The sequence below is a fragment of the Papaver somniferum genome, unplaced genomic scaffold (assembly GCF_003573695.1).
Source record: "Papaver somniferum cultivar HN1 unplaced genomic scaffold, ASM357369v1 unplaced-scaffold_107, whole genome shotgun sequence".
In the NCBI taxonomy this organism is placed as follows: Eukaryota; Viridiplantae; Streptophyta; class Magnoliopsida; order Ranunculales; family Papaveraceae; genus Papaver; species Papaver somniferum.
Window position 1 is genome coordinate 1,430,894 of NW_020619603.1, and position 17,096 is coordinate 1,447,989.

Sequence of the window (17,096 nt, forward strand, 5' to 3'; positions counted from 1 at the left end):
TGAGCAAAGCATAAGAAGTTGATCAAATTTCGGGTTTTTCGGTGAAGGAGGGGGAACAAAAATAAATCACTTACAATTTGCCGATGATACTATTGTTTTTCTTGATGCTAAAAGAGAACAAGTTAATTCCCTTCGTTACCTACTTCTTTGTTTCGAGCTAACTTCGGGATTGAAGATAAATTTTTCTAAAAATAGCTTATTTGGGGTTGGGTTCGAAGAGGGAATTGAAAATTTTGCTAACATGTTAGAATGCAAGTTTGATAGTTTTCCTAGTACCTATCTTGGTCTTCCTTTGGGAGACAAAGTGGAGGAATACAAAAATGGGGAAAGATGCTGGAAACTTGTGCGAAAAGAGTTGCTATTTGGAATGGGAAAAAAATAACAAAAGGAGGTAAGCTAACTCTCATCAAAAGTGTTTTGGCTAGTCTTCCCATTTATTATCTCTCCATTTTTCTTGCTCCATGTTCCATTACTAAGAAAATTGATAAAGTGGTGAGAGATTTCTTATGGGATGATGCTCCCAATAAGAAAAGAATTCATAATATTCATTGGAAAATTGCTAGAAAACCAAAGGAAAAAGGTGGTCTTGGTCTTCGGAGAACTAAGGAAGTGAACTCGTCATTGCTAAAGAAATGGTGGTGGCGTTTTGGTTTGGAGAAAGATGCATTGTGGAGGAAAATTGTTGTTGAGAAATTTGGCGAAACATTTACCGGTTGAGAAACTCTCAAACCCAAAGGAACAAAAGGTGGTAGCTTGTGGTTTAATATCTACAAAGAACTTGAAGATTTCAACAAAAGTATTAGATTCAAGATTGGCGCGGGCAAGGAAACTGGATTTTGGGAAGATGCTTGGATTGGTGAAGGAAGATTATGTGATATGTTTCCATTGGCATACGAAGCTTCAAGGACCAAGGAGTTTGTGGTGGCTAGTATGTATGAAGTCGATGAAGATGGTATAAGGTGGGGATTTATGTCTAGACAAAGATACTCTCAAAATATTTCAAGTGAAGTTTCAAGCATATCAAATATTCTTTCTTCCATATCTATCCAAGAAGGTGTTTTGGATAGCCGTATTTGGGTAGGAAATGAGCATGGTCAATATACGGTTAAGGATGGTATTAGGAATGAAGAAGATCAAGATGAGCCAAACTTTCCAATCGATGTTGTGTGGAATCGTGATTATCCTTGCAAACTCAATTTTTTTTCTTTGGCTTCTTTCTCATGATAGGATAATGACGACTGATAAGCTCTTAAGAAGGGGTATGGAGGTTTCTAGTCTATGTTGTTTCTGTGAAGAAAATGATGAAACTAGCTCGCATTTGTTCTATGAATGTTGGAGGACCCGGAGAATTTGGGATTACTTTGTTGAAGGATGCCGCTTTCATTGGACTTATAATTCAGATGTCACTACAAATGTGAAGTCTTGGAAGTTTAATTGGGGAGATGAAAGGCTTAATCGAATATGGAATAACATCCCGGTCGCAATATGGTGGTGCATATGGAGAGAGCGAAATGCAGGAGTCTTTGAAAACGAGAAAAAAATTTGGTTAGTCTCATTAGAAACGTTAAACTACAAGCGTTCTTTTGGGCCGATTCAAACACAAGAATGTTAGTTCTAACGGCGAATATGGTAGTAGCTTTATGGGACTCTTTATTTCGGCCTTCTTGAGCTCGTTGTTTGTCTTTTTGGATTGCCGAATTCGTCTTTGGTAATCCATCCTTTTTTGTTTCGATTTGTATTCATTGGATTGAGGTACCCCTCTTAAGTACCTTTTCTTTTTAATGAATTTTCTCTTTGACCGATCAAAAAAAAGTTCATGTCATTTCCTAATCTAGTTCCTTTTTAATTTTTTATTAAAAATAAAATAAAAAATAAATTCCTTCAGTTTATCATTTTGTCCAAGTTAACCCACCTTATATATCCTAGTAAACGTTTTAGAGCGAGGGAATTATTTCTAAAATTTGATTTGCAAGAAAAACTTTTTATCAAGAAAAGGTACAATTTAGTCCTATTTCATTTTGTCGGGCGGTGCCTTATCCATCAATTTGCAATTCTCTGTATGCTCTTATTAATTCATAACTGTCTCTGGTATAGCTTTTGGTTCAGATACGACACATTAATTTTTCTGATTAATTTTATCAATTAGTATCTCTTCATTTTTAGTATTGTATTTGATCGTGCTTATCCCCACCAACTTCTTTAGCATTCTGGTAATCCCATTTTTATTTTTATTCACTAGACCAAAATCATGATTCTATCATAGTCACAGATTCTTTTTCGGTCACAGATATACCTGTGACAGGTCTTGTAACAACTATAACGTTAAAAAAATTGGAATCCTGACAATAATCAGGAATGTTAATAAGTAACAATGATATTTGTGAACGAAATTTTTTGATACTAACAATTACCATCTGAATACTAATTCCACCCAATATTTCTTCAACACCAAACATAAACCCAAGTTTTACCACTATTAGGATTTCTTTATCACTATCATGCCAACAATTTGAAAAATAACACTTTTGTTGAATTTTTAAAAATCAAAAAAATAATTGTTTTACCTAAACAATTTGAGACCAGACCATTCCAAATACTCTTATATGATTAAGTATACAAGATATGGAAATCATACTGACATACAAATGAGGTACCATCCATCCAAATCTTGAAAAGTTCCTTCTTGTACCCATTTCTAAATCCGTTTTTGTAAAGTTAAAAATGTTAGAATAATATTGTACAGAAATATTAAATGGACTCAGGAATGCATTCCTCAGAAAATCAAGCTTTATTTTACAAAACCAAAAATTACAAGTAAACGAAACATCAGTGAAGATCACTTGTACCTAAGTCGCATCTTAGAATCAATCCCCCAAACCGAGAATGATAAGATATAGTCACTCCCCATCTGCAGACTTCTTGGACAGTACCTCTGCCAATAAGATTAATTGAGATTTTGGATTACAAAACAAATAATATATGTTATTCAGAAGATCCACATGGCACTAAGAAAAATAACTGCGTCGAAATCTAAATCCAAAAAAAATGAGAATAAATATTATTCAAACAAAATCTAAAACCACCTTCACATATATATAACCATAGCTACAGATAAAATTCACATAACTAGAGGAAGATTAGAAATTAAGTCACCAGCTATAACTAAACCTAGTACAGAAGCATAAAAACCACTTTTTTTTTTAACAACACACATTCTAGTGTACCACTTTCACTTATCACTAACCAAACCATATTAACACTCTAAAAGCGTGAAGTTTGAACCAGCGAATTTTTTTTATACGAAACTCCCTTGAGGCATCAAATACAAAGATCCTACAACTGATGAATGATGAATGACAAGCTTGAAATCCTACCATATTAAAAAAATTAACTTGCCGTGACAAAAAAAATATTCACCACCTTTCCCGTTACAGATACTAACAAATTCCCATTACAGAAACTAATAAAAAACCCATGATTCTGCCGGTTGCTGCTTCAAAATTTCGATTCAAGCTCATTCTTCATTTTCTAAATCCTGAAGCCTAATTTGTGATTCTTATTACTGTGAGAGAAGAAGAACTATGTTTCATAAAGGTACTTTATTCTTCTTCTGAATATATTCAGCACCTTTCCCGTCACAGATACTCAACAAACCCATGATTCGGTCAATAGCTGCTTCAAAATTTGGATTCAAGCTTCTTATTGGTTTTCTAAATCTCAAAGCCTAATTTCTGATTCTTATTACTGTGAGAGAATAAGAACTCTGTTTCATATAGGTACTTTCTTCTTCTTCTTAATCTTCTCATACTAATTTCTGAGTTTTCAAATTGGAGCTTGAAAATTGTCAATTAGGGATCAAATTTTGTTATTACTGTGTGGGGTTTGATAAATTTCTATGTATAATCTACTCATTATGGAGAAAACTTGAATCTGCCATTGGAAAATCCATTCTATGGATTAAGAATCTTAAATTAAATTCATAGGTTTGCTTACTTTGATGTTATTCCTAGTATTTCAATTAAACAAAAAGACTCAACATATCAAAAACTAGAGATTTCACATAAATTTTTTTTTGAAAACCTATACCTTGTATCGCTGACTACCATCAAGAACCCAATCTTCGCGATCGCTGACCATAATTTCTCCTGAGAGAAGGAATCGAGAGATTCTTCTAGTTTTCTACTGGAGATAAAGAGAATAAGAGATTTAAAATTCGAATTCTTGTATACATAAAGAAAATGGAATAAATTTCAGAGCAAGCGAGATAGTGATTGAGATATAAGGATTGAAGCAAGAGATGAAACCCTAGATTGAAGTAATAAATGAGAACCCAAATTTTTCTAACAAAAGAAAACCAAGAGAAGAGAGGAATAAGATCTGCTTGATTAAGCATAATAATTCTATGGGATGACAGAGAAATGGTTGATGCTTTTGAGAAATTGAGTTGAACCTTTTCTTCTGGGGCTTACAACAAAAGGAGAAGAGGTTGGGAGATACCCACTAACAAAAACAGAAACCACTAGATAATAACGAGCTCAAGCTGACACGATCGTGCGGTTGTGAATGCTTTAGGGGGATTATAAAAATAGTCTCAGTTTTGAATCAGAACTGTCACTTAAATGGATGTGACAGTAATTAAAAAAACTTTTGCCTAAAAGATTACACTTCGATGCCAGGTTTTATATAGAACATTTACGATAGCTTGAGAATTGTAACAGTTTATAAACTGTTAATATACATCAGAATACATTAACGTTGTTTACAAAAACTGTCGTTGTATATCTGTTCAGTAACAGTTTGAAAATTGTCACGATTTTTCCCCATTATTGGTGTGAGTTCTGATAAAAAACGGTTACATATATCTAATAGCCTATTCTTAAGTGACAGTTAATTAGTGAACTGTCATTGTTTTAGATTCTGAACTGTCACCAAAGCTCATATTTGTACTAGTGAGCAACGAGCAAAGCTGCACTGCAGCAACTGTGATCAGCTTGGACTGCAGGAGCTACGAACATAGCTGGACTGCATAAGCTGCGATCAGCTGAAATGCAGCAGCGGCGAGCAAAGTCGAACTGAGATGGACTGCGGAAGCATCAATCAGCTGGACTGCAACAACAATGAGCAAAGCTGCACTGCAGCAAATGCTATCATCTTGGACTGCAGGAGCTGCGAACATAGCTGAACTGCAGCAGCTGCGATCAGCTGGAATGCAGCAGCGACGAGCAAAGTCGAACTGACCTGGACTGCAGCAGCTTCGATCAGCTGGACTGCAACAGCAACGAGCAAAGCTGCACTGCAGCAGCTGCGATCATCTTGGACTGCAGGAGCTGCGAACATAGCTGGACTGCAGCAGCTGCGATCAGCTGGAGTGCAGCAGCGATGAGCAAAGTCGAATTGAGCTGGACTGCAGTAGCTTCGATCAGCTGGACTGCAACAACAACGAGCAAAGCTGCACTACAGCAGCTGTGATCTGCTTGGACTACAGGAGATGCGAACAAAGTTGCACTGCAGCAGCTGTGATCTGCTTGGACTGCAGGAGCTGCGAAGATAGCTGGACTGCAGTAGGTTCAATCAGCTGAATTGCAGCGGTTGCTGAGGAACTGAATTTAAACAGTTCGATAAACTTGAGTGTAACAGTTACAAATAAAACCAGACTGCATCAGTTGTGTCCAACTGAGTACATAATTAATGAGCAAAACTGGACTGCATCAGTTGCGTCCAACCGTATGCAGAAGTTGCTTTTGAACTAGACTATAGCAGTTCGATCAACTTAACTATAGTAGTTATTAATGTTACTGTTTGAAATAATTACATCAAAATATTAGAGTGTGCTCGCCCCCTCTTAATCCTGTAACTCGTTGGAGGATTAAGAAATTCGGGTTACCTTTTGTTTCGATTTCCCGCAGCTGAATTTCACATTGTATTCAGGTGCCACGTAACTCGCCCCCAAGCGTGTGGAGTGTTACACAGCTCGCCCCAAAAGAGTTATTTTATACCATGAGGTGTTACATATCTCGCCCCCAAGTGATGGTCATCCACGTTGAAGTGATATGCAACTCATCCCCAGAAGATAGTGGTTATCATGTTACTTAATGCTCTCACAAGGATGCACTTCCTTGCTGCATCTTGCTCGCGCATGGAACGAAGTTGACTGTGTCTGCTATCTGGAATTCGCGCAGGGGGCCAATCCCACTATTCCAGATGCGTGCAGAATTGAAATGTGTGCATCTCCTCATGAGAAAATTCTCGCCACATTGAAGGTGTCTCGTTGAACAAAAGTATGCATGATTATATGAAATGTTGCAAAAATATTTAATTGTATTAGTACCTTATGAGATGTAGTATTGCGACTTCGTTTATGAGGTGTTTTGGATGTCCACTGGCTATGTTGATGTTTTCCAGCGGCGATGACTAGTGTAGTTGCCTTAGCGTCTCGGCTTGACTTAGCAACTAGATTTTTCTGCGGGACCGGAATGCACGAGCTGAATCAAGACTGGATTGAAGATAGTCATCATGGAACTATATTTCAGCAGCTGCGATCAGTTGAACTGTAACAGTTATAAGTAAAATTGGACTGAAGCAGTTGCTGAGTAACTGAACTACAGAAGTTCGATCATATTGGACTGAAGCAGTTTTGAGGAACACAATACTGAAACAGTTTTAAGGAATACCAGACTACAGCAGTTCGATCAACTAGACTGTATTAATTATACAAAAAAGTACTACGGCAGTTCGATGAACTGGACTGCAGTATTTATGATGATCACCGAACATAAGTGTCTTGAGATTTGGAAATCTACACAATAGGCACAAACTTTTCATGTTGTGGACTTAAATCGACACAACATGAATCTTTGAGGATTTTGTTATGGCTTCATGTGGTGATTTAAAATGCGCCCCTCTTCGATGTCGCCGCTCCAATCTCAAAAATAATTTTTCTTTAAACGTTTGAAATTGCGCTCTCATGTTGTTGGAAATTGACATGCGATCGCAACGAGCCAAAAATAATCCAATTCAGATGTACTATGAAGAAGATATCGAACAAACTAGTTTGCATGTGGAGTAAGTCGAGAAATAGATTGTTGTCGGGGCAGGAGCAGTTGATGTGTCGCAACTTATACTAATAAGATGGCAAGCGGCTAATGTGGCTATTTGTATGGCATGAAGTTAGCTGACGTGGTACCCGGTTGACGACGTGGTATTAATATGTTGATGACGTGATCCATTTGTGTTTTCTTTTTGTTTTTTTTTCATTGTTTTTTGAAACCTTCCGCGACGCTTTCTTATAACTGTGGTCTTTTCTTTTAAACGTTTTGTGGCCGTTTTTTCTAAACTTTTGTAACAGTTTTCCAAAGACTGTTATTATTTCTTTCAAACTTTCTTTGGACTTTTAGCAACGATTATGGATATTGTTGCCATCACTTTTCCGCCACTGTGTTTACTATACTTTTGTGACATTTTTGTGAACTTTTCGAGATGCTTTTCTGGGGATCTTCTTTAGGGTTTCGAGCACCTAGAGACGTGGGCAACTAGACAAACCCGCGAACATGACAGCAGTGATTTGTGTTGAGCATGTTAATGATTTTTGAGGAATACCGGACTACAGCAGTTGCGATCAACCTGCAACAGTGATTTTTCAAGACGTTCAAACTGCTTTTTGACGGACACGATTTTTGAGTATTTTGTACAACTTTTCTCAATAGGAAAACATGATTCCTTTTCTCGTATTCCCCATAGTCGGCGCCAATGTTTGCACCGAGAAATATTTCCAGGCACTAAACACGATGATTTTGGTGATGGATGTGAAATTGGGTTAAGTTACTAATGAAGAAAAATAAAGAAGTCATATTTAACGTGGTTCGGCTATTGATGCCTACATCCACGGATGAAATCCCCTTAGGGAGAGATAATTTATTGATAAGAATTACAATCTTTTCCTCTCATTCTGAAACCCCTGCTTTCCTTCTACCAGGGTGTCCCTATTTATACACCTGAATAATTAATTTCAAGATAAACTTAAATGGCATTAATCTCCCCGCATGCCTCCTGGAATTAAATGTGCATGAAACTGCCTGCATGCCTCCTTAAATTAACTCTGCATGAAACTTCCTATATGCCTATGGACTTGCCCTGCATGCCTCCTGGCATTAATCTGCCCTGCATGCCTCCTTGTATTGATTTGCGGGCCTCCCGTATATTTATACACGGTACAAACAAATTTTTTTAGGCTTCGGTATTTTCCTTCAAATGGTGTCACCAAAATACCCAATAAGTTGTAAGATGTTTAGATTGATGGTTGGATTTAATATTTTGATATTTTTCACTTCTTTCCTACGCAATTTTGATATTTAAGCCAAGTTTTATATGATAAGTACCTATCTGATACCAATTGTTTTTAAAGTGTAAATCTATAAATACTTAAAATTTTCAAGCCTGAAATGATAATTATGTAAAGCTAAGTATGTAATTAGGAAATCCTAGGGGGACTGCTGTCCCCACTAGACCGGGTGTAGCTCCGTGCCTGAAAAAGATGACAAGATGGATCCTGCCCAATGAGAAACAAATAATTGGGAAGATACACAGGTTTTGGCTTATCATATATTGTCATCTGCAGGGCATCTTTAGGGCTACCTTCATATAGAAGGAACACTCCTTAATTAGTTTGTGACGTGTCTTTCAGACAGAAGTATTTGGTGATCACGATGGGTAAGTTTTTGGAAGTCTTCGGTGATCATGTTGTATAACCAGAATATTGGAACTGTTTCTATGGGCAATGATAGTTTTTGTTAATCGGTTTACTGTTTTGGTTGCGCATAAAAGAGATTATTTTCATTTTTTTTATATCATCCTTTAGAAAATTTGTATCCCTACAGGGGTTTAAACATGACTATTATTGTATCTTTATGGACAACATTAAAGTCATAATGTTGGTTAATTTAATTTAGCTAAACATGAAATGTATGTACCAGACCAGCCATTAAAACAAAAAAAATCGAAGAGGTTGAGCCCTGACCGTAGGCCGGGTGATACCTAGTCTTTTATATATATATATGAGATTATGGTACCGTGGCGACGTGGTCTACCACTCTACCTAGAGCTGTTTACGAGGAAGGGACCCGAAAAAGATTGAAATTCTGCGCATCCGTCGTTCATTATCAGAAATTTCAACAGTAGCACTTTTCATTTTCGGCAACGATTTTATACCGATTTTGTCCCTCATTTTGGAAAATAGAACCATATAAATATCTACGATGGAACTGTATGAATGATGAATCTCTAAAATATATTAGTCATGGAATCAAAAATAATAATGGTTTTTGTGGATGAAAAATGATGATAATTTTTTATTATTTTTTTTTTGCGTGATAAACAAAGGTAAAAGTAAATTCCGGAACTTTCCTAAATTTTTGGATATATGACTTTTTCACCTTATTTTTACAAAATAAAGATTAACCAATATAATTTTCTATAAAAGGTCACTTTAGTAAAATGGTACAACTATAATTAATTATGGGTTTTACATATTTAGTATCTTAATAATGGATTTTGGGAATACAAAAAAAAAAAAATGGGTAACAAATAATTTTCCATTATTTTATTATCGAAATAAGTCTAGTCACGCCGATTAGATTTTCCTCGATTTACTTCCTTCATCCCATGAAGTTACTGGTGGTTAAATATTTTGAGGTTCTTATGAAGGACATGCCGATGAAATTTTCAATGTCTCAAAGTAATTGTGCTCTTTAGCAACGCTATAAGTCTAGTCATGCTCAAGACTTTCTTAAGGCTCTTCCTATCGAGGATCTCAATTAGAGAGTGAGTACGCGCCAATTTAGTGTTGTCCTATGTTACCGTTTGGGTGTCCCATTTTTTTTTTGAAGGCAGTATGTAGGCATTCTGCAGCCGTGACATGTATTGTTTTGGAGACTATGTCCTCCATTGTTCCCATTAGGTGGGACTTAAATTTCGGCACGATCTTGTTCGAGATACCGTTGCTGACATGTGTTTTCGTGCTGGGGTTCCCGCCAGGAAAGAAGTTTGCTTGAGTCTCATATCTAATGAGGGTACTATTTTGCGGCCTGCTGACATTTTTGGTTATAGTGGGCACAATGGTGGTGACATGTGTTTTGATGTCACTGGGGTCTCCCCTTTTACTGGTGGTGGGGTTCGTGCGTTCCTGCCTGGTCTTGCCTTAAGTACTGTCGTTATCCGTAAAAATAAGAAATATCTTGATTAGTGTGTTGCTCATGGTTATGGGTTTTGGTGCTTTGGCCTTTTCCACGATTGGTGAACTTCGGAAGACAGTTGTATTTTTAAGAGACTGTATAATCACCTGTCTAGATTCAATGCTAATATAAGGAAATGTAATTTCTTTTTCCATACATTAGGGATTGTGATTCAGAAAGGGGTTGGAACCCAGCTTGTTGCTAGGAATCCAACTAGTTTTATTCAGTCGTCTCTTGTTGTTGATGATTTTGATTGATAATAAATTTTGTAAGATTTTAAAAAAATAAATTGAAAAGAACGAGTCTAATTCTTTGCACACTCCTTTAAATAATATCACAAAATAAATTGATCTTATTGTTGGTCTTAACTACCCGTCAACTATTTCTTGAGAATTTATAAAATTGGTAAATGTTAAAATATCCTATCCTAATATATAGCCATTACAAAATAGGTAAATATTATGTTAAAGTATGCGGGCATCCAATTCAAAACCAATTGGCAATGACTGGAGCGGCCCAACCATTTATATTAAGTTAATTAAGCGGATTTTAGTGATTTGGGACTATGTCCTTTCACACTCCCGCTCACGTGTAAGGCCAGTCACTCGGCCTACCACGTGGACCTACGTACAAGTATGTAAGGCTAGTCACTCGGCCTACCACGTGGACCAACGTACGAGTAACCAGTCAATCGATATCAGGTGTACAGGTGAGTGACTAAATCGGGGTGGGGGGTGGGTGGGGGGGGGGGGGAGGGGGTAACACCTCGGCCAGTATCGGTTTTTCAGTTTTATGTTTATTTCATTAGTGTATACTGGTGGATTTTGATGAAACATGTTCAGATCTAAATAAAAAATCATGTTTTATGTTTATTTCATTAGTAGATCTGATATTTTTATGGTTTTTGGTTTTCTTTACAGTTTTCTTTTGTGTATAAACCATCAATACATATATGACGTACTGTTTTTTTTTTGTGTTTACTATGAATCTTTAGGTTTTTTCTTATTTTTTTGGTTTGATCCAGGAGTACATATATGGAATACTAAAATATGTGATTTGATTTGGTTATATTTTATGGATTCATCACTTCTTCTTGACATGCAACTGAGTTTTAGTTCATGAATTTCGCAGTACATATATGTCGTACTGGTTGAAACTTCTTCTAATTCTATTTTATTCCGAGTTTTGCCACTTTTTTTGGTTTTGATCCATGAGTTCGTATGCGAAATACAGAAGTATGAGCTTTGATTCGGTTATATTCATGGATTCATCACTTCTTGACATGCAATTGAGTTTTTAGTTTATGAATTCGCAGTACGTATATGTCGTACTGATAAAAACTTCTTTTGATTTTGTTTTATTCATAGTTTTGCCACTTTATTTTGGTTTGATCCATGAGTAAGTATGTGAAATATTAAAATAGATGTTAGTTTTGTTGCTGTGTTTTAATACTGTTATATTCTGGTCACATTTACAGGTTCAATATGTCCAACAGATACATACTCTACATAATAAGCAGTGCGGCAGATATATACTCAGATTTGTAAGCAGTGTAGCAGATATGTACTCAAATTTGTAAGCAGTGTGATAGATATATGTACTCAAATTTGTAAACAGTGTGGCAGATATGTACTCAAATTTGTGGTCCTTTATATGTTTTAATTAAATTTGGACCTCCAGATAAATAAAATCCCGATTTGGTAGAAGTATGTTATTTCACACGTATTTAAACAGTAGAGTATATTAGTCATTTCCATGTTTTCAAAGAACTGTGGACCCTAGGATAAGGATAAAATCTGGTTCGACCCTACTACAAATAACCGTATGGGCTTATGACCAAACAAGAAATTTTCCTATGTGCACACCTAGATAGCTAGTATAATTCGTGAATCCGTCCATATCGACCGAATCCGTATGTATCAGCCGTATAACTGGAACCCCGACTTAGATTCGCGAATTCCCAGCTCAAAAAGAATTATACGCGTATTTACGAATTATCGAATCATACGGCCCGTATAATACATTGCCACATCATCACTATATTATCATTCTTTATTATATTTTTGACTTTTAAAATTTTACATACATGAATCTAATTCCAATACCACCAACATACATATTATTTGCTGATTGTAATTCATTTATCATATATATAGTTCATGTCACTATTAAATTATTGTATCTAAGAAGGAATTATATTAAAAATGACTTTTTAACAGGTTAATATATGCCGAATTTCGTACGCCGAATTCATATGTCTTAAACGAATTATACACGTACATATGCCGTTCCGTATTACTCTCGAATCGCGAACTGTATTTTTGACCGAATTTGAATTTTACAAATCCGTATAATACTCGTATGTATTCGGTTCCGAAGGTTTCTCGTATCCCGAATTGCTAACTAGGTGTGCACACTCTTTTCAAAGCGTGCTCAAAATTGGACTCGGAAAGAACAGATAAAATCATGTGATACCATAATTACGTGGAACGTATTTTTTTGTCAAGTTTGTACAACTAAGGTAGCCACTTTCGATTAGGTGGAAAGCAGGACTAGAATAGCATTTCCAAAAATAAATTTCCAAATACAAAATAGAAAGATATAAAAGAAACGAAACGTTCACAAGCACGATCAGAAAACTAAACAAAGCAATGCGTGCGGCATGTCCCTGTCTTTTTATTTATTTTTGACAAACTCAACGAGAATGAAAATACATAAAGCCAAACAACGGGAAGAAAACAAAAAAGTACAACTGACGAGACACACACGAAGATAGCACAACTGACGAGGCACACTTGAAGATAGCAGACGAACACATAGATCGATCCATCAGTTCTGAAGAGATTACCCTAGCACAGCTCGATCCGGTAATAAACCAATAGTATCGCTATGGTCAGTTCAGTTGGCAGCAGGCGCAATATCCACCGTTTAGGGCATCATCTTCAGGATAGATGCACTTACCAATATTCCCACCGTTGATTACTTTACCAAGTAATTGTGCTTGTACGGGGCACCACGCATCACATATCTTTTCTGTACCAGAGCAAACTCCTTTGGTATCCAGTTTCACAAGAGTTCCCTTGACTGTTCTTACTACAGCCGCAAGTGCAGCATCTGCTAAAACAAGGTGGCACTCTTCACCTACATATGCATATAACCGTATGTTACTTATAAGAAGAAAACAAATCAATTAATCATAATTACGATCCATTTACAAAAGGTCACTTCTTTTTTTTTTGATGAAAATAAGTGTAATTACTTACCTTCTACCGTGCACATGACGGTACTCGAGGCGAAGAGAAGGCAAACGAACACACAAGAAATTATCAAACTTCTGGTTTCCGCCATTTGAAACGAGCACCCTAGAATTCTTTTGTTTGAAAACTTTTGGTTTTGTTGAGACTTGAGAGAATGAATGCCTGAAAAGCATACGTCTAAGCTATTTATAATAAACTGAAAATTTAAATTCAATCGAAGATAAGTATATTACTTAAATTAAATCAAAATAAAAGCCCACTAAGCCACCATATCCGGGATCCGGTACGTACGGCTTGAATTCTTAAGATAAATAAATCACAGAACGTGCATCATCCAACTTCGGAAAGCCAATAAATGGTTAGAAACAAGTAGGCTAATTCCTTAGGTCATGTCATGAATTCTAAAACCGAGAGTACTGCAAGCGTACTCTAAGCACATGTCTAGTGTCGGTGATGCTTATCACTGCCTTGACTCAGAAAACTTTCACTACAAAACAAAAGGCTTTTTGGGACGGCTAAAAAGCGTCCAAAGAGGCCCAAATCCATCCCAAGAAGATATTAGTGGCGTTTTTCTGACCGTCCACTGTTCCACCGTCACTAATACTATTTGGTCGTCATTTCTTTTAGGGACGGTCATATTATTGCCTTAATTTAAAATTTGATCACTAATAGGGACGAGTACTCCATGAGCGTCCCAAATAACCCTCTTTAGGGACGGTTTTGAAGAAACAGCCTGTCCCTAGAAGCTACTTATTTTGTAGTGTTTGGGCAGGAAATAAGGCAAACAGTTACTTGGTTGTCTGTTGATTACCGAAAACTCTAGAACCCGGACAACTAACATGGGCCAGGTCTAGGATAATCTCCAGACCTTTAATCCCATTTTCCTCTTTTCCATTAAGATTGTGACACGTCATTCCCAAATCTGGACTATCCCCTGCTATCCCGGCTATAGCAAGGTCCGTTTATTACACAGTTGGTAAATGCAAAAAGCAATATTTTCGTGGGTGTAACTTATAATTCTTAACCTTTTGATAGGGAAGCAAAATGACATGCTTGTTAACCAAAGGACTTTTCAGAAATAAAGAAATTGTGATATAAGCAGAGAACAGGTTTGATTGCGCTCCTTTCCCCTAGAGGAAAGAAGAAAAGGGATTTAAAGTACTAATTTTAGCATTTCAATTCTAAAGATGATTAAGAAATAAACACTAATTATTATCATCCATTATTGAACATTAATCGTTCTGTTTTGATTACCTTTTTTGTTTAAACTTATTACATCCAGCAACAGTTGTGTGTGTTTTAAACAGAGAAACTAAAAGTAGTAACATCTTATAATGTCAACGGTTGTCTAATTCCATGCTGTCGGTGTCCGCCACGACGCGACTACAAACAATTGAGAAAGCACTTAGTAAATAAATAAAAAGAAGGATCATCCTTGCATGTGTTCTTAGAAAATACAACAATCATTTAAGAATTACATCTTTCGAATCTTCCTCAATCGTCACCAAATAATTTTCAGATATGACTCCCAATTTTCATGCTACCTATTTGGTATGGTGCAGCCAAGTACAATTTGTGAACGGCAACTACTATCTGAAGTTGCTCCCTACGGATGTTCAGTGCTTAATCAAATTTCAGTTGAATGCAGAATGATCCTAAAATTCATCAGACTCATGCCGGGGCATGATCAACAGGGTTACCGGATCTCCGCTTTAATGGTGCAGTTAAGATACCACAAAGATCTGAAAAATCTTTTAAAGTTCATATAAATTGCATAGAACATTTAAAATTTCAATTAGGTCAACTCTATAATTAATTTTGAAATTAAAATAAAATTGTGTTTGCCGGGAACGTGGAAATCAATCTCGCCAGCTAACACGCAAGATAGCAAAGATAGCTGGTTTTAAGTATTATTATGAAATTATTGTGCATTCATTTGTTTAACAAATGATCACTAATTCTATGATATCCACTGACTGCATGTCAGCTAAGTTCTTATCGGTTAGCCTGCAAGATGAACATTGAAAATGGCTTAGCGTGGTGGTGGTTTTAAACTGTAACCACTGAAGATATTGAAATTATTTTTAGTTATCTTGTAAGTTGACAATGAAGGATCGATTTTTAAACGAATATTTTGCTGAAGAATCTTAAAATGGATAACGAACATTGGTTAGTGAAAATATTTACACGTTTACCATTGTTTCATTTTCACCAAATCTGTTTTGCGTAATTTTCCCCAAATCTTATGCAGTACTAGTATTACAAAGTCCACTCTGGTTCGAAGGCATAGTCGGCAGAGTTACATCTTTTTCTTCATTATCAGAAAATAATCAGAGTTCAAAACAGAAAATGATATATTGAAGATAATAAAAAAGTTGCACAAAGTATTGTTTGTTGGAAAATTAGGCTAAAACTGAGGATGAAAAATCAGAGAAAAGAAAAACAATGTTGTATCACTGGAGCTTCAAGGCCTTGCGATTCTTTTCAGCAATTATTTCGACCATTCCCAAATAATTGGCGAGTACAACCGGTCAGCGAAATATTGTTTTCAGGTTACAATGAAGCCCTAACAACGTAATTGGATTCAAGAGTTGTACTTCCCTTGATCCAACCAAGAACACACAGTATTTAGATTTTTATGATGCTTAGAGAGAAAAGAAATCGAATGTTTTAGATATGTTTTCTTATTGTGTGAATGAAACAAACCATCACTACTTATAGGGAACTCATGCCTACTGGAGATGCCTTTTCACTTCCAAAAGACATATAAGGTGTCTATTAGGAGTGGTTGTGTCTTTTATGAACCATCACACCTATTAGAGGTGTCTCTTCATCCCCAACTAATATTCATTGTGTTTATTCAACACAGGACACTCCCCCGTCGTAGTGGCAAACCAAAAAACGAAAACCGTTTTATTTTCAATGTTATTGAAAATATCCAAAAAACCCATTACACAAATTTACTACCACACTTATACTAGATCTTAGAGCAAGGACAGACCTTAGGGGCACCATCATAACACTTATACTCCCCCTAAAGCTGAGTATGTTTAAAATACATCGGCTTTGAAACAAAGTAAGAAATAAATCTGAAGACAAGCACTTGGTGAAGGTATCAACAAACTAACTCAAAGAAGGAACAAATTTAATAAGCAGTAATTTAGAAACAGTAAGATCTCGAACAAAGTGGTAGTCAAATTCAATAACCAGAACCACTCTTATATCATAGTAGAAAAAGAACGGTTAATGTAGGACAATTCCTAATTCCTTCAGTAGATAGGATAGCCAGAGTAGCTCAGCTGGTGCATTAGCCAAAGATTTGTATTTTACTTCTGCCGAACTCCTTGACACAGTTGTTTGTTTCTTAGAAGTTCATGAAACTAAAGAAGTGCCTAGGAAAACACAATAACCAGATGTGCTTTTTCTGATGTAAGGCACCCTTCCCAGTTAAAATCTGAGTAAGCTGAAAAAGTAGAAAGATCAGATGATTTCAAGAGTAATACTAGATCCCAGAGTTCCTTTCAAAAAATCCAAATATCATCTTGACTAGCTACAAGTGCCCAATAGTTGGTGGGTGAAGAAATTATGAAACATAACCGACATCATAAGCAAT

General features: G+C 36.2%; 1 protein-coding gene across 1 annotated transcript; it reads right to left on the reverse strand.

Annotated features, from left to right (window-relative positions):
* Positions 1 to 12,860: 12,860 nt before the first annotated feature.
* On the reverse strand, positions 12,861 to 13,640 carry LOC113327679. Its single transcript, XM_026574829.1, has 2 exons — positions 13,490 to 13,640; positions 12,861 to 13,367 (listed from the first exon to the last, which is right to left on the reverse strand). Exons 1-2 carry the CDS (start codon positions 13,572 to 13,574, stop codon positions 13,120 to 13,122), a joined length of 333 nt encoding a protein of 110 aa, XP_026430614.1. The 5' UTR covers positions 13,575 to 13,640; the 3' UTR covers positions 12,861 to 13,119.
* Between the last annotated feature and the right edge of the window lie 3,456 nt (positions 13,641 to 17,096).